The sequence below is a fragment of the Cebidichthys violaceus genome, unplaced genomic scaffold (genome assembly GCF_023349555.1).
Source record: "Cebidichthys violaceus isolate CVI_PGR_0920_01 unplaced genomic scaffold, fCebVio1.0.p SCAF_11, whole genome shotgun sequence".
NCBI lineage: Eukaryota > Metazoa > Chordata > Actinopteri > Perciformes > Stichaeidae > Cebidichthys > Cebidichthys violaceus.
The window spans coordinates 7,997,957-8,021,102 of NW_027176274.1; the positions used below are offsets into that span (position 1 = coordinate 7,997,957).

Sequence of the window (23,146 nt, forward strand, 5' to 3'; positions counted from 1 at the left end):
ACTGACTGAGGTGGCTGTGGTGCATCTTTCCCTTGTAAGCGAAATAAAATGGAACAGGACAACTTTGAATCATTTGAAGACTTCATTATTTTCTTTGAATTTGTGAACAAAACTCTTCTCCCGATTTATAATTAGAAGTTTTTTCCAAAACAATATTGATCTGTGTATGATTCTGTAACTGGATAGCTATAAAAATGTTTTTAAGCTATTTCAGTCAGGTAGAAAACTGTAAATACCCAGAATTCATGCCACACCAACTGTTAACTCGGCTGTTTTTGTTGGATTTGACCTTTCGTGATGGGTCAGTATGCAGCAGATGTAACAGTATCAAATGTCTTTAGAGGTGAGTTTCACACTTAGTTGCCTTGGGGACTGATATGTGTTTCAAGTAAAAGAACTCCAATGGAACATCAGGTCTTAATCATTACTCAGATAAAGGTCATGATGAACACATAGTTATATTTGAACAAGACAGGCCATGAGGTTGAGGTTGAAAAGATTGGTATGGCTCCTCATGGGAATAACTAATTAAGTGTAGTCTTTTGGGTCTCACTCAGTCACCTGTGCAAGACTGTCAGGCTATCCCTACCAGTTACCATAACAAAGTTAATGCTGCTATGCAAAGCCATACTGGATGTTTCTGTTGTTGTAGGGGCTAACAAGTCAGACTCCCCTTTTTTTTTTTTTTTTGCTGTCTCATGGTAGAATACAAATGGGTTTCTATATACTGTGCTGCAGATAATGAGTGACTCAGGGTAACATGCTGCAGGTCATGTATGAAGACACATGGCACGCATAGGCGCACATATACGCACACACACACACACAAGCACAGGCGCATAATAACACAGGCGCACCCGTTCACAGACACGAAAAGGCACTCCACACATTTGACAGATCTAGCCTACCTCCCGCTGCTCATCTAGGAACCTCTACGTCTACTGACCGTTTATTTCGTCGTTTCACATGATTTTTTTTTTTTTTTTTCAGCCTTTAACTCTTGCAGGACCAGTTCGGGGGATGCAGCCGGAGTCGTCCTCGGATCGTTGGATGTGAGCGTTGCTGTGTCTGTGGGTGACGGAGGGGGACGGGGCGCTCTGCTCTGCTCTGCTCTGCTCTGCTCTGCTCTGCTCTGCTCTGCTCTGCTCTGCTCTGCTCTGCTCTGCTCTGCTCTGCTCTGCTCAGTGCAGGACGCGGGAGACAGTCGCTCTCTAAGGTGCTGAAAGTCGGAGCGCTCCCTCCTCAGTCTCGCCTTCTGACGATGAACGCGACCTCTGCCGAAAACCAAATATCAAACAATGACTGGCTTCAATCTCGTTTGGTTTAATTTTTCATACTCTTAACTTCAATCCTTCTGGATTTTTTTTTTGTATTGTTCATGCAACCGCTGGATGTATGCAACAAGACAAGACTGCAGCTTTCTAACATTCACCTGCGTCGTTGGGAAATATTGAATTGACTCCGGATTCTCAGGGAACACTGTCGAGAGGATTTTTTCGAGCTGTTTTTTCTCGGTCAGTCTCTCCCTCCGTACCGCATGCCACTGGACGTGTACTGTTTGTCTCAAAAAGGTGAGTCCGATGGGGATAATCGTGAAGCAGACCTACTTTTACGTGGATATCGTTTTCTTTCCACTGGAAAGGGGGAACCACGTCTCCAAAAGGCTGGTGTTTAATTGCTTTTAAACCCATCATCACGACCGTGAGGGAGGATTATAGTGTCTTTTGGAGTCTGGGGAATTTACCCTGTGGATAAAGTGAAGTTTCCAATAGGGTGACTATCTTTAATCTGCTCTAGCAGTATGTTGGGCTGTCTGGCTTCACACTAAGTGGATATCAAGCTATTTCAACGCGGTGAGTTTGCCCTATATCGTGTAATATGCATCCCTGTTGTCACTGGCATTTCGATTGATCTGTCAAGACACGCAGCATTTATTGACCAAGCGATTCCAAGCCGAGGGGAAATATTTATTTTCAGCTTTGTATTTCTTAACTGTCTGGATTCTGCTTTGTGTTTTCCCCCTTCTCCGATGGAGTGATGCATTTTGGGTTAAATCATTGCGCATTCATGATTCCAGGCATTTGCATGTTACATGGCTGATTAAGTATAAGAACAGGTTACAGGAAGTCCAGAGTCAGAATAGTAATTTGTATAATAACTGGCTTCGAGGCAAATAGACCAATATATAGCAACCTGTTGTCTCTAGTTGCTCTCATATAGTTTGCAGTTCTACAAAGATAGCTAGTAGGTTTTTTTTTTAATGAACTGTGGAGAACAATACTGTGAGGAGTCCACTCCACCCAATTCAGATAGTGGATGTTGTCACCTTTTCTTTTATACTAGGACGTTCACCCATTGCTGAGATTTTGCACAAATATAATAACAATAAAGCGAGAGAGAGAGAGAGAGAGAGAGAGAGAGAGAGAGAGAGAGAGAGAGAGAGAGAGAGAGAGAGAGAGAGAGAAACTTAAATGATCCCTACAATGACTGTTTGCAGCAGTGAAAAATGCTTCAAATGAAATGTAGAATATGAAACGTGACGTTCACTGGTTTATGAGGATGTGCAAAACAATAGCAGTGGAATCATCACCCATCATATCATATCTTATTTTCTTCCACTGCAGCCTATTTCCTCAAGTGGTGGTGGTGATGATGATGATGATGATGATAATAATAATGAAGTGCAGGACGGATCTGGAGAGGATACCGGGAGCCTAGGGATGACATCAACACAATTTTGTTGAACGTGGATATCGATGACGCGGCGAAGGATGGGCCCTCTCCTCTCGGCCGCCTTCGTCCTCCTGCTGGCCCTGAACGCCGTGTCTCCGGCCTCGGTTGGTAACCCCGAGGATTACACCGCGGACGAAGCGGAGCAGACCGCCAGTGACAACATCGGCTTCGATGACTACCGGGGGAAAGGATGCGTGGATGACAGTGGCTTCGTCTACAAACTCGGGGAGCGCTTCTACCCGGGACACTCGAACTGTCCGTGCGTGTGCGCGGAGGACGGGCCTGTGTGCGACCAGCCCGAGTGCCCCAAACTGCACCCCAAGTGCACCAAAGTGGAGCACAATGGATGCTGCCCCGAGTGCAAGGAGGTGAAAAACTTTTGCGAGTACCGGGGGAAAACGTACAAAATACTGGAAGAATTCAAGGTAAGATCTGAGTTCTCCAACCTGGATCGTTTGAAACACTGAAACAGTTGGTTCAGAGTCGCCAACCTACAAAAAACATGGCAAAATATGATCTCTTAACAAAAGTTGCCATCAACATTTCCAATAGGCTTCTTTCTCATATTGGCTAAAGTAGAAGGAGTATAATTTCCAATCTAATTAATAACATTGTATTTCATCTTTGTTTTTCAGTACAATGATAAAATAGTTAGTAAGATCACATTTAAACATATTTGAGGGCTATAGCGACCCAACTGATGCTCATGAGTTGGTTCCATCTTGCCGGGTTGATTCAGTCACCGCCAAAGTCTGGATGCCACAGAAGCAACCATCTTACTTATGGCCGTTTGTCTGGGTTGATATATGTCATAAACAATTACATGAACACCCCTAACTAGACTTACATGCTCATGTCAAATGATAAACATCAATTAATTCAAACATGAAACAAAACCTGATGTCTGTCTAGGTCTCATGGAGAGGAGGACGTTTAAGTCCTGTTGACAGCAATAGACTTCAATGCTATTTAGTGTTGAAACATGGCAAAATACAACGGCAGCATTGACCTGTGGTGTCGGGTTGTTAGCTTTGGGTTAGAGAGGCATAGTGTGAGTATACTGCTTGGCGGACAGTAAAAGTATCATGAAAATGTGTTTATTGGCCAAGGGCACAAAGATGGCTGCCTCCCAGAGTGATGTCATCTCTCCCTTCCTGCACCATCAACTGAATATTCACCCAGCATTACTAAATTGGCAGATGCTATAAGAGTATTTAATGCTTTGAGTTTTTGGACACTGGGTCATTGCTGGCAGATTCAGTTTCCTCGTGTCTCCTGCGAAGGGAGCAAAGTTTCTAGACCAGTGTTTCATCAGTTGTTATCGATCATGACAGTTCTGCCTGATTATAAATAACATTATTATTATGACAACTAAGGTATGTGTTTAAATTATTGCTGCCCCTGCTGAAACATCTTCATTCATATTCCTTAACAATTGATTGAAATATGCTATGACTGCTCAATGCTGCCCAAACAACAGTTTAGCTCTATCGTTAAACAAGGCATTTGGTCATGTCTGTGCAAATATATCAATAACCAGTTAAGATTAGTAAGTCCGTTGTAGTGATTTGAATTAAAAGTATACAGGACTGAAGTTACATTGGAGGGTGTGTTTTTTAATTTTTTTTTCTGGATCTACGTTTCATGACATAACGTTAGAGGCAGAAAACCTAAATCTAGTGATCCCAACATTTGAGACAAGTAAGCAAACTGGAAAAATGATGGCATGGCCAATATCCTCATGATTTTTAAAAAGAAAACTATTTCTTCCATCAGTTTTATTCAGAAACAGATCTCTGTGGACACAGTATTTTTCACAAACATCCACCAAGTTTTACTAGTTTTAAAAATTGAATGCACAAACCAACAACAGCTCTGTGACAAATGGGTTCTCCCATTTGTGTGTAGAGAGGATTTATATTCATAAGTCACTTTCCAATCATCTATTTTGTGCAGCCAGCTCCAAATGATAGGCACTCCAGAACTAAATGAATACTTGAAAATAAGCTTTTAAAATAATTTTCAACATTAACTAGCATTGTCTGTGGAAGATTAGTAATGCTCACAGTTGCTAACCACAGAGACAAACAAAATGCAAATCAAAATAAATGAATGAAACAAATAAACATATACAATCATCCGAAGAGGAAACCTCTTATTCATATTAAAATGTATCAGCAATTATAAGCAACACAAGTTGCATTTATTAATATGTACCAAACAAGTCTGAGCTTGTTACCTCATCTGAGCCTTCTTCTGAGATGTGAAAGCATAAATATTTTATGCTTTCAGCCTCATAAAGATATATAAGACTGAGAGCATTTCAGCTATTTAGCAATAACATGCTTCAAAATGCTTTGGAAGAAAAAATGAAATACTTTCTCTAATTATCAGCCATAACAATCATGTTTTTCATATCTGCAAAACATTCAAAGCCAACATTTTACTATTGGACACAGTTACAAAATATATATATATATATATATATATATATATATATATATATATATATATATATATATATATATATATATCAATGAGTTGCTATAAGTAGCAACTCATTGATATGGTTAAGGTATTCTAACTAAAACACAAGCAGTATTAATTGCTTCTTATTTATTGGCCACAGGGTGTAGATGTAAACTCAACATATTATCTCTTTGTAAAGTCGTTATGGTGAATGTATTAGCAAACAGAGCAACAGTAGCATTCATATATCACCTGATGAATACGTCTCTTTTTGCTCTGTGTTTGGTCTCTACCAACCCCTGGGGCTCTTTAGCTGCTAAATGCTCCACTGAGTTCACCAGCTAGTTGCTAACTTTGCTCTCTGGCGTTGCACAAGTAGCAGGCACTTCATTTAACACAGATATGTTGCCGTAAACCTCTGTCTGATCCAACTAGAGATGAGGTTGATGTGAGCATTGTCAGTGAACCGAAACATTAAAGCTGCAGTCCTTAAAACCAAACTGAAGATACATATTCCTAAGATATCCCATAGAGCTGAAGGGACCAGCAGAGTCTGTGATCATTGTGTCACCTCAAGCAAACTCTTTCACATACACATAGTCATTTGAGCCATTGATATAAAAATATTGATTAGCTTTAAAGTTAGGGAAAGATAATAATTATGGTTAAATAATAAAATATAAAGGCTGACTACATATCAGAGGAACATGAACCTGTGCTGCCTGTGTTGAAGTCAAACGCCTGATAACAGACTTATATCACTTATGCAGAAGAGTTGCATATGAATATAATTGGACGATTACACCAACGGCTTTTATTGAAAACCTCAATGCTGTTTACCTGTCATGCAAGGCTTCAGCACAATATTTTGTCGTGTTTATTTCAGTTTACGTAATAACTTCAAGGTAAAGCAATCCAACCTCTGCTGGAAGATGTCGGCCTGTGAATATTAGCTGTCTTGTCACTGAGACAAGGCAGGCCGGAGGGGACACAGTGAGTTAAGCCAGATAAAATGTAGACAAGCATCATTATTAATCATTCTACAACAGTTTATCCGTATTAATTTAAAATCGTTATAGTTGCTTTTCATGTGTCTGTCTCTAGTACATTCAGCTGAATGAATCAACCATGATGTGTTTGCCTTAGGGGCCAATATGCTAGTGCTGAAACAATTTGTTGAATAAATAATTAGATAATTAGTCAATCATAATAAAAATGGATAAGCAACAATTCAAATATGCTATTGAAATTTCTGCTTTCCTGTGTTATACATTTGTATTATTATTAAATCAGTCATAGTAGTAATTCTAGTAGTAGTAGTAGTAGTTTAAAGTAATTTGCTTATTAATCAAAATCAATAATCAATTAATTGATAGTGAAAATAATTGTTTGATGTGGCCATTAACATTATGCATTGGCACATCAGCATGACAGTGGCATACTGTAGTGTTGCTGTTAATAAGGAGTGAGTGGGATTCGCCCATTTAAAACCTATGTGCTTAATCTGTCCTGATTGGTGTGTTTGCACATCAGACAGCATCAAGCTCAGTCCTGCATTGGGATGCAAGCCCACAGATTTTGTAAAGGCCACTGTGAGTGCATAATCCTCGCAGTTTGATGTGAGATCAAGTCCATCAATAGCGCGGCTCACCCGCATGCTATCCTTGACTGGAGGGCCCAGAAAGGAAGGACATTCTTCGTACTTGAAGGAGAAAAAAAAATATTTTTTTGTTCTTATTGACTATTTCAGTGATAATTACATAACAAAATGAAGGAGAGAGGAAATCTGTGCGAATCCGCCTCTCTTATCAAAGACCACACAAGTAACTAGAAAATCTTAGTCCACATCCTGTGTGAGGTTTGGGTCTCTTCAGTGAACACATGAAAGCTTCGGAACCCTGCGGTGTTCAAGGAAATCAAAGGCCGTCAGTAACTGACATACAGGCCCCTGTTTAAAGACGCCGACAGGTTAACCTTTGGTGAAGGCCTCATTGGCATTTCCTTTGCGGTGCTCGTGCAGAAGTTTGCATTTATATTCAGTAGCCGGTGATGGAGGAGAAACGCAAAGACACAGCACAGGCGGTCAGTTTGGAGCTTTTGGGATGAAGAATTGAGGTACACATAGCTTGGCATCATCCAACACTTTTATTTTTATCCATTATGCTGGAAATCCCATCATGCAATGTGTCAGTCATTAAGTCCCATGCAAGTAGAGTGTGCAGTTATTGTCATGCAAGTGGTATTGGGCATTCATTCAACACAAAGTAGCTGACTGCAGTACAATGTCAAGCTGTCATTTGTTGAATCGAACGCTTGTATAACTCATGCATCAGCAACCTGACAATTAAGTCTATAATACGAGCCGGCAACATACACAAAGCCCAGAGAAACTCTGATTACAACACACACGAGTGGGACTTCATTTAGAATGTCATAACTCCACTATATCTTTACATAACAAATAGCTGATGCTGCTATAGCAATGCTCTCAACTAGGAATGTAGCACCTTTAAGTATATTTAGCAACATAGCATTTAATACAGTGTAGTTTTTTTGTAAGTGTAGATTTACTACCAGTGGGTGTATTTTCTACTTTTTTTGCTATGTTTCCCTGTGAGAGAGTCATGCCACTCAACCTTAGTAGGTGTTTCACCTACAGGGTTCCCCATCAGATGAGGAAGGGACCAGTCCGCCCGGCATGGCTGCCGGCGTCCCTCTGGCCCCAGCGCAGCTGCAATCAAGAACCGGGCGATATAGGGTGAGTTCAGATCCCAGATCGTCAGGCTAGGGCTGGGATGTGAACTCAAATGTGAACAATCCCGTGCTTCCTGCGATCCCCCTAGGGAAGGAATGCAGAGTTAAAAAGGGGGAGGGCTCCAACATTGTTTTTAGTTACAAAGATGCACACAGTGGATTTCAACCATCAGACTATCTTGAATGATTTCTCATTTAGAGGCAAGTAATGTTAATTGATTCATTTGCAAGTAATATCAATGCTGAAACTTGCAGGCTTAATACTTCGTGTCTACTCACCTTTCCTTAAATCCCCATGAGACAGGTACTAATCTATCCAGTGCAGCACAGTTAAGGCCTACTACTGCATGGGGCTTAAATATTGAGGCAATTTCATTTTCATTTTGTGATTCGTCTGTTTCTTGTGACATTTAATTGTTCTCTCAATACAACAAAAGTCTTTGCAGAACTCGGTGTATCGTAATTACAGAAACGTGCTGTGAAAGCACATGTGCAGGCAATCACAACAGGGAATTTTATAAAAGCATGCACACACACACACACACACACACACACACAGAGCTGCCTACACATCACACACAACGGTAATTAGTGACTCTGCTTTTCAGCACTGACACCTATGAGACAAAACAGCCATAAAAGCTGTAAAAATAATTGCCCAAAGACGTTGTCTGATCCAATTTGCCAGAGGCAGGAAGGGCCCTAGTTAGGAGAAATTATTGAGTGAAAACAATTAGGCCACAATTCATTTTCAAAAAAGTTTTTTTCTTGCTTGAACTTCCTTGCACTTAAGGTGGCCCTGAACGAGTGTTTTTAGCATCCCCCCCCCCCCTGTATTCCCTGACCACCAGTGAAATGTTTCTTTTGACTTGGACAACAGCAGTTTAACTGTCAACCCATTTCTGTCACTCCTATGAAGCACATGAGTGAAATTCCTGTGACCCTGTTGTCCAGCTTCAAAGTATTTTACTCTATTATTTGCCCCGCTAAAGGTTATTTAACTATTCATTGCTTCCCCGCCCTGTCTCCATTTGTCTCAGAGTGGGTATGAAAAGCATGACAGCTGATTCACTCTAATTCCCAGCCAAAAGGACAGGGACAACAGGAGACTTTTCTTCTCCAAAACATCTGGCAGCTCGTGCCAGTGCTGGTGCTGCTCCATTTTCTTTTGTGAGTCTGGGCTAAGGCATGACTGATCCTCTTCACGGTAGACCAAACACAAAAGGACGCAGTGAAAACACCAGGCGCCGATGAATTCATTGAAGGAATCTGCCATGTGTCATAGGTACATGGAGTAGTATAAACATACTTGTTACATACACTACTCGGGAAGTGTATAGTAAGTACAAATTTGACTCGTAGGCCTACTTTAATTTAATGAAACTTTAAGATTTTATTCGCGAAACAAATTATCAGTTTATAAAATGTGCATTTTGATAGATGAAACTACCCAACAGTATATACAGTTGTTAAAATGAGTTCTACCTTTACATTCAGATGATGCATAGACGGTAACAAATGTATTCCAATGATAGAATAAATGTAACACTTTGAATAAAATGAGTACTTTTACTTTTAATACAACTCGCTACTAATACTTGTTTATTTCTACTTAAGTATGATTTTGCAGGACTTTTAACTGTAACAAAGTCTTTTTCATTGTGGTGTTCCTCCTTTTACTTAGGTCTTTTAATTAAGTAAAAGTTCTGAGTTCCACCACTGTCAGGATCAATTCTTGAACCAGAACACTAGACTTCATTACAACAACAAAATGTTTCTTTATTGCATGAATTGTGCTAAATAAACTTCATATGCTAGTTTTTTTGGGCCGTTCTTGCATAAATGAATAAGCACGTCAAGAAGCCAGCTGCTCTTAACGTACTTTTCAGTCTTAAAATAATAAAAATAATGTGAACCATGAACAATGACTTTAAGTCTTTGTTTTGTTGTTTCTGGATCACATTCATTTTCAGAAATATTGATTGCATCGCCTCAAACCACATGAATAATATATGTTAATTCTTATGTTGACTTTAATTCCAATTTATCCCTACAATTTTCCAGCAGCCACTATTACAGACAATGCATTTTGTAGGAAAAACAAGTACAAGTTATTGCACATTTAGTCATGCATCCCCAATGTGTACTTTCAGGATGACTATATGATGTCTAATCGTCTTCTTCTCTATCCTCTAAAGATACTAATATGCTTTATGGGGGAAAAGGGAAACCGTGTCTGTGCCAGATGCAGACTCCAGTGAAACCGTGTCTAATTGTTTCCATTGTTACGTTTTAGAGAAATTTCCTTGTATGTTTGGCAGCTGATCAAATATGTATCAGAATTGGTGTAAGCTGGACCCTTACCATCCACTTAACTAATTGTCTCAGTCCTAGAGTGAATTCATGATTGCACTGTGCTTTTACCATTAATCAGATACTTCAAACTAACATGTAATCGACCGTCCACTGCTCAGTAAAGGCTCTGTTGAGGAGAAGAATGTTGTGTTGTCAGTCTATTGCTTTTATTACTGAAAGAACAAATAATGCATGTGTTTGTGTTGATCCTGTTAATAGCTGCTTTTGTTATGAAGGTCAAGTTTCGATGGACACTAGTATCCTGGTTTTAAGTTTTATCCTGGCAGTGATCATATATGGGATATGAAATTCACATGGGATATGAGAAACCTGGTTATTCATATCCTTTTGTTATTATAACAATATCCAGGTTTCTGAATGTCTGCATCAATATAGGTCTGTCTGACTCATCCACATCCAGCGACTTTCATTTCTGTCCACACTGAGCTCTTTCAGCATTTAAGATCCAATTTTTGTTTCTGGCTGCAAGGACTCTGCTGCTTTTATTTTCCCCATCTTATCAGCAGTAATAAGGGATGAGAGCAACAATACAGTTTATCTTCTATGTTGGAGTTTCGGACATTCTCTTCAGAAAGTGTTTCAAATACATGGGCCAGACGTGACCACAGTAGCTCCTACAGCTACCCTCCTTTTTGTATTTTTCATATGGGGTGGAAAAAAAGTAACATTGGTTCAATACAGAGGCCCTCCACGATAAGGATGCGAGTCTCCTCCTGATGGTCAGACTTTGGGACAATCTTAGAATCCATCCCATGTCTGTGTTTCATTGACAATAAATAATTAATTCCATGTTTCTGAAACTAGGATATCATGTTTATATGCCAAAATACAACTCAACAGGATTATTAGTGTGCATGTAAACACCAAAGTGGGATTGAACCTCCATGTAAAGACTTGTAAACACTCATTAGTGCAAACTGCTGCTGCTTCAATTCCCTGACGAGACATATTTATTACTACCTAACATAATCTTGACTGACTTAAGGTAAGGTGTTATTGATCTTATATGTTGCCCAAGGTTAAAGTATCTCATCTTCACTAAACCCAGAAGGCTCATGGACAACAAAGCTAAGTGAGCTTTAGATGTATTTAATTACTGGTGCCGAGGCAAAGCTCAAATATTCCTGTTGGAGAAACACGCAGAAACAGAAACCTGAAACGCAGCCATGACATCTTGAATCGAGATTGCAGGTGTCAGATGCAGCATATGCTCCACTGCTGACTGCTTGACCCTGAGTCCCACCTTGCCAGCCCCCACAGATTAAGTCTGTCAGGTTGGCAAAATGTGGTCCATCTTCCATATGTATGAGACAGCATCTTGCTGTGTAATTGGTACATTTCTGTATGAGCGCTCAATCTGACAGAGGGGAAGATAACTGTAAGGATGTTTAACTCTGCTAAAGAGAAATAGTTTTTGGTTTATTTACATGAGCGCACTGCTACTTGTGTGGATAAGATATGAGAGGGATTTCTAATGAGGAGAGCCGAGTTATAGATGTTCAGGTCCCATCATTGTGTGTATTTCTTAAAAGCTTTTATTATTTCCTTGCAGCTACACTAGAAAAAGGAAAGTCATGTTGAACATCAGGGAGTGGAAGCTCTAAAATATACAACAGGTACAATGAATAGGCAGATGAAATCTATTACCATTAACATCACTAAGAGTGTGAATAATATAAAGCAAAACATACGGAACAATGTGTTTTATACCAGGACACAAGTTACAGACATTTCCACACACAAATGCAGGCGCTCTTCTTGCACTCAGTCATTTCCTTGGAATAAGTCAGATTTATGCTTTACTGTTTTCTTGCCCTATCTAAACATCATATATGAAGATACCATTTAATCCCACTGGACCGTTGTCTGAAATATCAGGAAGTTTAACTGTTTCAGTTGAGACAGTTTTATATATTCTCTACCCCACCCCTCCATCTATTAATGTTGCTCATATTCAACTTGTGGCTGCAGTGCATTCAGTCATTAATTCAACTAAAAATACAAGCCTGGCCACTTGCCATTCGATGCATGTTAATGCATCCTGGCAAAATCGGCTGATAAAAGTCACATTAAAGCATCCATTATTACCACAGCCCTTTCATTTCTTCACTTCTTTACACAAAACTGAACTGTGGAACTGTTGTTGTTGTTATTGTTGCTACAATTCAATTAAAGTTGGTGGAACTATGGCTGTCTGGAACTAATGCGTTTGGGATAGGTGATGGCAAAATGACAAAAAATTATGTATTCCACAGCACAACATCCAGCATATAAAGGAATAATAAAAACGATAACATTTTTGGTTATAGACTTAGTCGCTTTACTGCCAAGAGAAAGAAGTTTGATACCAATCTTCTGGCACAAAATATGTAGCTGGAGCCAGCAGCTAGCTAGCCGAGCTTAGCGTAAAGATTGGAAACAAGGGGAAGCAGCTATGGCTCTGTCCCACCAATTAACAAGCTCAATAATTAACACGATGTATCTTGTTTGTATAATCCGCACAAAAACCTAACAAATATAAATTGATGCATTTAAATATTGACTGCAGCAGTTTGGGAAATTTGTGGACTTCAGATGGATACGTGAATTACTTTATTATGACTTATCAGAACTATTTGTTTGGTTTCAGTTGCTGCTCTCCACAAAAATCACATATTTTATCAAATGTGAGCTGCAAAAGGGTTATCAAATATGAAACATATGCACCCTCTAAGCTTAGTGCAGAGCGCTGAGTTGCTGATAGAGCAGACCCAGAGCAGAGATGCCCTCAAAAGACTGTTTGATGAGCAGAAGAAAAAAAATCTAATACGATGAACAGTTGACCTTTCGTGATTTGGAAACAGTTTGTATTTTTCCACTCCATGTAATTGCATTACAGTTCATTTTCCGGTCAGGAGACTTTATAAAGATAGAGTCAAGTGAGCGGCAGCAGCGCAGAGAGCTGCATTGCACTGATTTACATGTTGCAGAGGTGGAGAGATAAGCCTCTGAACTGTTTCCTGAGGCAGGCCGCAGCAGAATGCAGCAAAAATACTGAATATCATCAACACTACTTTGTAGACTCTCTTGTTAGTTATTTCTGGTGATTTTATTCAAAGTCAGCTACAGGCTCTGTTTGTTAAGACACAAGAAGCCTAATAAAACTGGCTTGGTGAATAATTTATTAACTTGTCTCTTTGTTTATGAAGACAGTATGAGATGCATGTTATGGGAATATTTTTTTAATTGGGAAATATCAGCACAGGGGCAGGCTGTTCATTCTACTGACCAGTAGTAATCACGTAGCGCACACCAACTGATAAAGGTGAAACCTACTGAATCATCTAACCCAGATTCCTTTTCCCTCCCCCTCTGCCCACAGCCGTCACCCTGTGAATGGTGCCGCTGCGAACCAAATAATGAGGTACACTGTGTGGTGTCTGACTGCGCCGTCCCAGAGTGCGTCAACCCTGTGTACGAGCCAGAGCAATGCTGCCCCATCTGTAAAAACGGTAAACACTCGTCTCCTCTGGAATACAACTCTGCACACTCTTCAGAAGTCATTACATTTTCATTAAAACGATGACGGCAAGTTTATCCGCGGTATCGCCATTTGATGGCCGCGCCTTTAGAGGATGAGAATGTAATTGATGTTTTATGAATTAAAATTATTACCTTGGGCCCGTTGGACACTAATGAGCAGTACTAGTTTTAATTATAAATGACACACTAAGCAGAGTAAACATTAGTCCATTGATTAAAGGCATGGTAGGAGGGACTAATGGGTCCTCTGAGAGCCTTTTATCTCCCAGTGCCCTGACACCCTTGTCACACACAGCCAATCCCTAAATTAGAATTATAGGATTCCAATGGTTCACTGGCTATTTACAAGGCGAGGTGGGAGATTTCCCTTTGCCAGCACCAATCCTGAGGGACAGATGGAGCTTTATGACTAAAGTACAGTAACTGTTCGACTGCAATGTGATACGGGCTGGAATGCTAAACAGCAAAGAGTGCCTGTGGGTAATGTTAAATGCAGTCACAACACAATGTTGCATTCTCTATTTTGTCATTTGGCTCAAATGTAAGCTTCAGATCATTTGAGAGCTGAAAGACCTGGCAAAGAAAGTTTTCCTGAACTCAAATGAAAACAACATGACAAACATTTACAGATGCACTCTCAGGACTACGGTATGCTTTTGTCTTTTCATGCCACGCCAAAATAGAGAAATTGTTAAGGGGTATTCCGGTAGAAATATGCTAAAAGGAATGTCCTGAAATAGCTTTTCTTTTTCTTTCAAGCAGCGGTTGACCTATAAATGTGATAAGAGGAACTTTGTTTGAGGCGGATACTAAATGGCTATTTCACAACAACTACCCACATTTTCTTTCACCCTTTTTTCTCATTTCTTCTTCATCCCCCTTGCTTTCTTTCTGTTATTTCAAAACACACACACACAAACACCCACACTAACAAGGCTGCAGTAGCTGCTAGAAAGGGAGCTAATCCAGGCTGACAGGACACAGTGACACACTTGGCATTTCAGGGTAGGCCTGCCGTTTCCAGGCTCCCCAAGGGTGCATGGTCAGGCTCTGGCAGCCAGTTAAATCTCTATGGAAGCTGAGGGCTGTGGGGAGAGGACAATGCAGAATGCTGTTTAGCTCTCATTTTTTTGGCCAAGGGACAGGAGGCTGTGAAAGGAAGACATCTACTTATGTGCTCCGGCTTGACGTGCAATCAGTGGAAGACAGTCACACATTTGTCGTCTTCACCTGCTGAAAGTGTTTGTTTTCAAATGAGTGAAATGAGTGCAACCCTTTTAAAATGTCAATGTGTTTTCTCACAAGGGAACAATTCTATGACACAGACATGAATAGCAACAGTTCATAGTCTGCTGTGGTGATTGTGGTGTCTGCTTAACACCAGACCCATCAGATTTAGTAAAGTATTTAATATTGAAAGCTAGGGTTGATAATGTTGAAAAATTAGCAAGAGTACATTAGATTTAAAAAAAACTATCCAAATGAAAAATCCAGCCCAGTGTTGCCAACTCTGTTGAAATGAAAGTATCTAGCAGCACTATAGCTCCAAAAGTTACTAAATCTAGAGAGAAAAAAAGTCAGCAACATCATTATGAAAGAAAACAATGAATATGGTCATTATTAACACTCATAACTGTCAAACGAGCACGTTATGAGAGACTACGGATGAGTGCTCACAGGTAGGCCGTCCAATCATTTCATTCATGCCCAATGAAATGATTGGACGGGCTTATTACAGTCTTTGTCAGATAATTTGATTTATTCACTGCTGTCTGGATGTAATTATGATTTTAACAAATATAACAAAAATGATTTTGGGGGAGATTACCAACCCTGCCTTTAACAAGGCCTTGTACATCCATGCTAGCAGCATAGCAGTGCTTTGAGCTTTCTATTATTAGGATGTTTTTTTAGACCGTCTGCCTCTTGGAGACCCTGAAAACAGCATCAGAGAGCTGAAGGCAGTGCAGTGGAATAGTTAGCCAGGGTGCTTATCTCTGAGATCCACGTTCATCGAGTCTGACTGATTCAGCTCTTATCTTTCTCATGAATTATATATTGTAAATATATCAGGAGATACGTGTAGTTATACATTTCTCATGAAGAAAATGATAATGAGAAGTGTGTTGAAAATGGCCAGCATTTTCTCACTTTGATGGGATTAAGCCAGCTACGTATCTGCCTGAAGACTGTTAAAAATCCATGATGGCAGACATATAAAGTAGCAGTGCTATATAGCTGGCTACAGTTAGGTCACATATTCAGACTGAAGTCAAGCTAAGGACAGCTTGCAGGTGCAGATGAGTTTGTATGGAAGCATTTCTCACCTCTAGGAAAGAGCTATAATCATGTTTGAGCCAAATAGGCTGCAATGAGCCCTAGTATGCATTCACTCCTTAATATGCAGTCAGGGGAAGTATGATGTACTAGAACACAGGACAAACATTTCCTGACCTCACTAAATTTTATTGGCCATGAATCGATCACAAGCTCGGATGGGCGACAGCGTGCCCTTCGAATGGTAACAGGTAGCTGAAACTGTGTCCTTGTGGCTCTAAGTCTATCTTGTAATAAACAATCGCACTTGGCAGCCAGGACCAGTCCTCCTCTTCCCTCATCAACCTCTACTGAGTTTGTCCTGTAACCTGTGCCAGCTGTCCAGAGGCAGATCAATGAGAGTTAAGACTTGGCAAGCGTTCTCAATGTCTCCTCTAAGCTCAGATCAAAGGGCTTTTATCAGGTCCAAAAAGAACTCAAATATAGAAATAGAATGATTTCTAGTTTTGTCGCACTGCATTTGTTTGACAGCTTTAGTTGCTACGTTTCAGGTTACACATTTTCATCCACTTCCTGTTTAGTGAAAACCATGCATCTCCACGTATGTGCATTTAGAATGTTAGTGTTTTACTAAGTGTTCGTTTGTGGGTGGAGACATTTCTCCTACTTAAGACTGCTTAGCATTGTCACATAGCATTGTCACAGGGCTGTTTTTCTGAGCTCATAAAAAGTTGACTTTTTAGAGGTACGTGGTTCTCACAGGACAGCGGAGCTACAAACGTATGATGAGCTCATATGATGCAAGGCTGCTGATTACCCAACGGTATTTGAAGTGGCAAAAAGTAGCATAACCAATTTTAACAAATTTTGAAAATTAGCACAACCTTCAACATCTACAGTAGTATAATGCAAACATACACATTAATGCAGCAGTAAAATAATCCAAAAATGTTAAATATAACAGTAAAACAGTGAACATTTTACTGCACATGGACTACTTTCGAATACAAGACTTACTTATAGTTGAATATTTTCAGTGTTTTACTTAAAGGTAAGGTAAAAGTCATGCATAAATGTAAAAAAAGTCAACTTGGCCTTACTCATGCTTTGAGTTTCAATTCTTTAGCAAACCTTAACCGTGTGCTTTGAGTTGCCCCAACACTATCATAAGAAGCATTAGTGTCATAGCAGATATGTTGAGTAGGAGAAGAACAGATGTTCCTCATGTCATTGACAGTGGCTCTGTCCCAGTAAGCCGTGACAGTGAACCAGCATGCTCAATACCAGGACCCCAAAATCAAAGCAGCTAAATGGAATACAGCCATCATTCATTTGAATTAATACACCCATGCCTTTCCTACTGTGACATATCAACATGTCTTCCAAAAAAAAAGGCCTATTCTGTACCCAAGTTGAATAATTGTACAGATGTGCAAGCAGCTGGCCCGTGTCCCCAAATGTACCCTGTGTAGCAACGCTCCTCAGGTCAACTTCCCATACAGTTTCATTGCTCATGTTAAGTTTGCCTGGACTAAATCAAATTCACCGTGACACTAAGATGTCCATGAAAATAAGATGTAAAAGCTACTGTGTCTTCAAGAGTTATGACACATATGAGTTTTTTACGACTACTCATCGAGTCTTGAATGGAGCAAGTTTTACGGCGCCGTATACTGAGAGCAAAGTCACCGTCACACCAATTGAGCGGCTGATTGCTTCATCTAGATGATTACATTTGGGAAGAATTCCTGGCACCTTCTGGCTGTGCTCTCTCAAAAAGTAGAGGGAGATTTACGCCACCTCAAATCGCCCCGAGGCAGGGAGAAACAAATCAGATTGAATTATTTCACGTGGTATTTACCAATAATAAATGCATCGCATACCCGTTTTCGGCTTCCACGGGTACAGATCCTAAAATGTACCCAGGATTAATCTGTCTCTCTATCTGCTGAGATTATCAAATACATGGGTATGAGGTGTTCCACTGGTACACAATCAAACTGGTTTTAGAATCGAAAATCAACAAAAAGGGATCCGTGCAAGTAAATCCGACATGGTTTTCAGGATAAATCAGATGTCAAAATTAATCTGAGTTCTTTATTGCACAGTGTGTGTGTGTGTGTGTGTGTGTGTGTGTGTGTGTGTGTGTGTGAGAAGAGAAATCATGTAAGGAATTGCTAAAGAGTTCTGTGGCCTTTTCATACAGACTGAAGTGATTAACACCATCCTCCCTACTGCCTCTCTCTGTACTCCAGCCTCTCTGTACTGCCAAGCCAGCGCCTGGCAGCTTCTCTGCTTGCAGCGCATTAGGATGCAAAGCGCTCCATGTCGAGGGAGAAGGGGAGACTAACAAAAGCGCTTTAGTGTTGCAAAAACAAGCCCATCGGTGCATGCCCGTGAAAAGATCTGTACGTCTGCTCTGACTCCCCTAACTCCCCACAGCTCTCTGCATCACTCCACCACCCCTCCGAAAAGAGAAGCCCTCGGGAGAGCCACATCCATTTCTTGTCGTTCTCATTCCTTCTTTCCTGTCTGTCTCCCCCCCTTTCCCATGCGGCAGGTCCAAATTGCTTTGCTGGAACAACGATCATCCCAGCCGGAATTGAAGTAAAGGTGGACGACTGCACCATCTGCCGCTGCCACAACGGAGACTGGTGGAAGCCGGCGCAGTGCTTGCGGCGGGAGTGCCTCAACGGCCAGACGTTGTCATAGAGAGACTCCACAGGGGACGGTGGAAAAGCTCAGGCATGGCCCTGCCTACTGCACCATTTTGTATGATTGACAGGGCAGGAGCACAATTCCTAAGGAACCTGAGACAGCGCAGCATCGAAGAGATGCTCTCACAAGCTTCACACAAACACAAATGTAGTCAGTGAGAAGAAGTCAGAACTTGTCACAAGGCTGTTTCCACCCTCCAGTTTTAATTGTCCTATATATATTTTCAGAAGTTGACTTGCTGCTCTCACACAAAAAAAAAGTTTCTATGCTCCTTAAATACTTTCGTAACCATTGGCAATGTCGGATTGCTCATATTGATTTCTGTGCGTACGTCATCTGCTTGTTGTACTTGTCTCTCACAATCACGCAGGTGTTGTAATATTCCAACAGCAGGAGAAACAAACTGTAAGCACACTTAACAGCGCTTTTTCTTTTTCTTTTTTGTTATATGAAGATTGACACCTGTGAAAGCACTGCAAAAGTGTGCTCGAGTTTCAACACTTCACTCTCAGAGCTTGTTTACACGATGCACATCCCACATAAACGTTTGTGTCTTCAGTAGACTTTTGACCGCTATTGGCAGGAAATCACCTCTAACAGTTAGATGATGCTACCGTTCATTTTATTAACTGCTCTAAAACCCCCAAACGCAGATTTTGTTGCTCAGCGTTCGATGCTTAGGAGTTATGTCCCGGCACAGGAAGTTGGAACTGTAGAATTAGGTAAAGCAGGAAATGTGATGGCAAGCAACTATGAGAAGAGCAGATGTAAATTTCTGCAACACTGCATCAAAACCACAACTTTGGACAGCCTCTTCCGGTTTAATTGTCGTTATTGTCTTCTCTCAGAGGTCCATATCCTCCAAAAATATTCCCGCTAACTAACTGCTTGAACTTGTTATCAAAGCAATTAGCGAGCCAAGAGCAGCCTGCTTTAATTTCCCCTAATCAAGGAGTATTCTGTGATAAATCATCCAGCTGGGTGCTTGGCGCTGCTGCAGCCTGCGTACTGGGCACACTCCACCAGAAACCGGCAGAGAAAAAGAGGGATTCTGCGTATGTCGAAATGCTTTTAAGCAGCATTCACGTGCACACACATGTGAACATGCACAAGCACGCCATTCATCCGCAGCCTCACAGCCGCAGTATGTTGATCTGCACCCAGCGAAGCACTTAAACTTATAAGGCTTGCTATGTTACAAAGTTGTTACATTATCCCACTGCTATAGATTGTGTAATAGATTTTCAGCCCCTCCCCTCTCCGATGTGTTAGAAAAGCTCTTCCAATGCGGTGTGGCTATGTGGGTTACATCATAAAGACAAGCTTAAGATATTGCCTTGATATTTCCCAACACCAGAGTGGTCCTCAAGTGGTCCAGTCGGAAAGAAAAAGCACCCACCCGGGGCCCAAAACACGATATTTTTGAGATGATAAATACTAGTCATTAATTCAAAGGTGAATTCCAGTAGGCTCATGCCATTCATCACTAGAATTTTTTTCCATTTCCAGAAAATCCGTTCCCGTTAACCTTTTAGACCCTATTCCTGGGTGGTGATGGATGGGCTGCTTAATAGCAGCTCGCAGCACTTTGTAATGAGACAGAAATGAACATAGGATAAAGACCAATGAATAAAGAGGTATATTACCTTAAAAGGCACTAAAACTAATTTTTGGAAGAATCCAATGGTCTGCAAAGTCTGCTGCATATTCTAAAGCTGCAGCACACGGTTGATGGAGGGATCACAGAATTGAGAAAAAAAAAAAAAGAGTGGGTGGAGTTCAATCCTAAGTGCAACAATGGAGCTTGGGTCATCTTCATCATTAACCTAGAGTGATTTAGTGTCTCTTACTGGGAAAAGACAGTCCTCATCTATCTGGCTTGAAGTCTGCAGACTCAAAACTAAATTGACACCTACGGTTTATCAATCACAGCCTCGGTGCTCCAGATATTTTAGGATTAATAAAAAAAAAAAAAAAAAGCACCTTCATCTTAATTATTTTCAATGCCAAATAATGATTCAGCCTGTACATGAATCTAAAGCTATATTGGAATCACTGGGTAGCAGAGACTGGAGTGAGCGTGCTTGGGCTCAGAGGCATTGCGATCACCGCTGATGCCTTTTTGCTACTGTTCCAGATAAGATTCACAAAGCATGGCCTTTGGCTTCAAACTGTGTGAACGGCCCAGAATGCTTCAAGTGCTATTTTCTTCACACTCCTCTGTGCAATAGTTTAATGCTGTGTAGTACCCAAACATAGTTATTGTCTTACCCTTCCAGCCAGCTGGGTGAATTAGTATGAGGAGTATTTGGAGTATAAAAGGAGGTTCATTGCATTTGTTAAAATAATCTGGGGTGCCATGGCTGCTCATCTCCTTAATCTGCCAGCTACAAGCTGCTGCCATCAACTCTGTGAAGGTAGGAGCGCAGAGGGTGAAGTGGTCGTCCACATAAAGTCATTCCTTTCAGACCCAGATCCTGCTCAATTGGCCCTCCATAAGAGCCGAGTTGTGTTCCATGCTGTTAGTGGGAAGCAAAAAAAAAAGCGATATGAAATAAAGTAAGCAAATCATATATTCAGAGCAGGTACAGTCAAAGAAAACCACGCAAAGGAGATGCAAGAATACAGCAAGACTGTACCGGTGCTCTGAGTCTGCACTGTAAGTAGGTTGACTCCTTAAACAGTCATGAGAATTACTATAAAATGAAACCTGATGAATTAGGATCCACATGGATTAACGTACAGTAGATTCCTATGTGTTTAAAAGAATACGCAAGCATTTAAAAACACAATAAGAGAGGCATTTCGGAGAAAAGCCTCTTTCTGAGCAAACCGGGGGGAATTACATGTCTCCTTGCAAATGCACAGTTTCAAGGACAGACCGGCAGCGCCGTCCATCTTTGTTCCTTTTCTGCCAAGAAATTTGAGTCTTTATGTCTGTAAATGTTTGTTCAAATGACCCCCATCTGTCCTCAAATCATTCAAACCGCAGGCTTGTACATGAGCGTTTTCTAAAGGTATACCATCTGCTTTTTCCATGAGACACCGACTTACTGTAGCTGGAAACTGTTCGTTTTTTCAGCAACAAAACTGTTACATAAAGTGTGCCTGAGAACCAACCCAGACTACGAAGAGAGAAACGCTGTTATTATACAATCAATTGTATTCGTTTTTTGGGGCACCATGGGTCTGTTCATGAGGGACTCAAAGGATAGTTTCATTTCTATAACAAATTTGAAATTTAGGTTTAAAATTAAGATTGTATGATGATTGTATATGACCATATGCTCGCACAGGTTCACTCTACGCTGTACAAGAAACAAGGTTTTTAAAGTAAACAAAAAAAAAAACATTGGTGTTGCCCATGTTGTTCATATGTAAATATTTTCAAAGGTTTAATGTGTATTCTGAAATCTGAGGTGGAGTAAAAAAAAAAAAAAAAAAAAAGTCATAAGAAATGAAAAATGTGTATTATTGATCGAGACAAAAACTATTTTGTTAAATAGACTTGAAAAGAAGTGTTATTCGGCAAAATTGTGTGGATTTTTTTTTCTACTCTGAATTATGCTGATGCTTCCCAACACGAGATCACTGAAAGGTGGAAAGAAAAAGGACGAGTTGAAATGGTTCGTTTGAACCCTTTAGGATGCAGCTGGGCAGATCTCCCTGAATTTAGCCCTTCTCTTTGTGTTAAAACCACAAAAATAATAAACGTTATGAAACTGAACAGCTGACCCAGAGCAAAGCCAAACTCCAGGTAACCTTTCTATAAGCAGAACCTTTCACAATAAAAAAAAAAAAAAAAAAAGTAATACAATATTTGGTTGAGAGAAGATGAGAATGAACCAGATCGTAATGGTTTTGTAATGCTCAGTAAGCTCAAGGGCATGACTCGCAGGTTTATTTCTCCATTCTGTGTCATTACAAGTCAGTTTGGGCTTCTATCTCGTCCGCACTACTAATTGCCTTCTCCCACCTCCCACCGTGGACAAGAAAAGGGAAGCAATTTTATGCAGCACATAGCAATCAATAGCAATTAGGTGCATCCCTGACTAATCCCTTTGAAAATGACATATTGGGAGACGGCCAGTAGAAGGACTCTTAAAGCACACATAGCTTCAGGCCAGCGCTGGTGGTGGGGAACACACACACACACACACACACACACACACACACACACACACACACACACACACACACACACACACACACACACACACACACACACACACACACACACACACACACACACACACACACACACACACACACACACAAAAAGGTGGACACCACAAGT

The 23,146-nt window shown here is 40.6% G+C and overlaps 1 protein-coding gene across 3 annotated transcripts; it reads left to right on the forward strand.

Moving 5' to 3' along the window:
• The first annotated feature begins 688 nt into the window (after nt 1-688).
• Nucleotides 689-23,130, forward strand: vwc2l (von Willebrand factor C domain containing 2 like). 3 transcript variants are annotated; one of them, XM_068702767.1, is made up of 5 exons: nt 689-1,571; nt 2,625-3,158; nt 7,862-7,960; nt 13,694-13,823; nt 18,692-23,130. In XM_068702767.1, exons 2-5 carry the CDS (start codon nt 2,757-2,759, stop codon nt 18,841-18,843), a joined length of 783 nt encoding a protein of 260 aa, XP_068558868.1. In that variant the 5' UTR covers nt 689-1,571; nt 2,625-2,756; the 3' UTR covers nt 18,844-23,130. The 3 variants fall into 3 exon arrangements, with proteins under 3 accessions (XP_068558868.1, XP_068558882.1, XP_068558874.1); XM_068702773.1 differs by lacking the exon at nt 689-1,571 and adding an exon at nt 1,591-1,853; XM_068702781.1 differs by lacking the exon at nt 7,862-7,960.
• The last annotated feature ends 16 nt before the right edge of the window (nt 23,131-23,146 follow it).

What these genes read in the sequence shown, in the direction of transcription:
- vwc2l (XM_068702767.1), top strand. Translation starts at nt 2,757, where the DNA reads ATGACGCGGCGAAGGATGGGCCCTCTCCTCTCGGCCGCCTTCGTCCTC. An exon ending in CAAGAACCGGGCGATATAGG is followed by an intron (nt 7,961 to 13,693) that starts GTGAGTTCAGAT and finishes CTCTGCCCACAG; the next exon opens with CCGTCACCCTGTGAATGGTG. An exon ending in CTGCCCCATCTGTAAAAACG is followed by an intron (nt 13,824 to 18,691) that starts GTAAACACTCGT and finishes CCCATGCGGCAG; the next exon opens with GTCCAAATTGCTTTGCTGGA.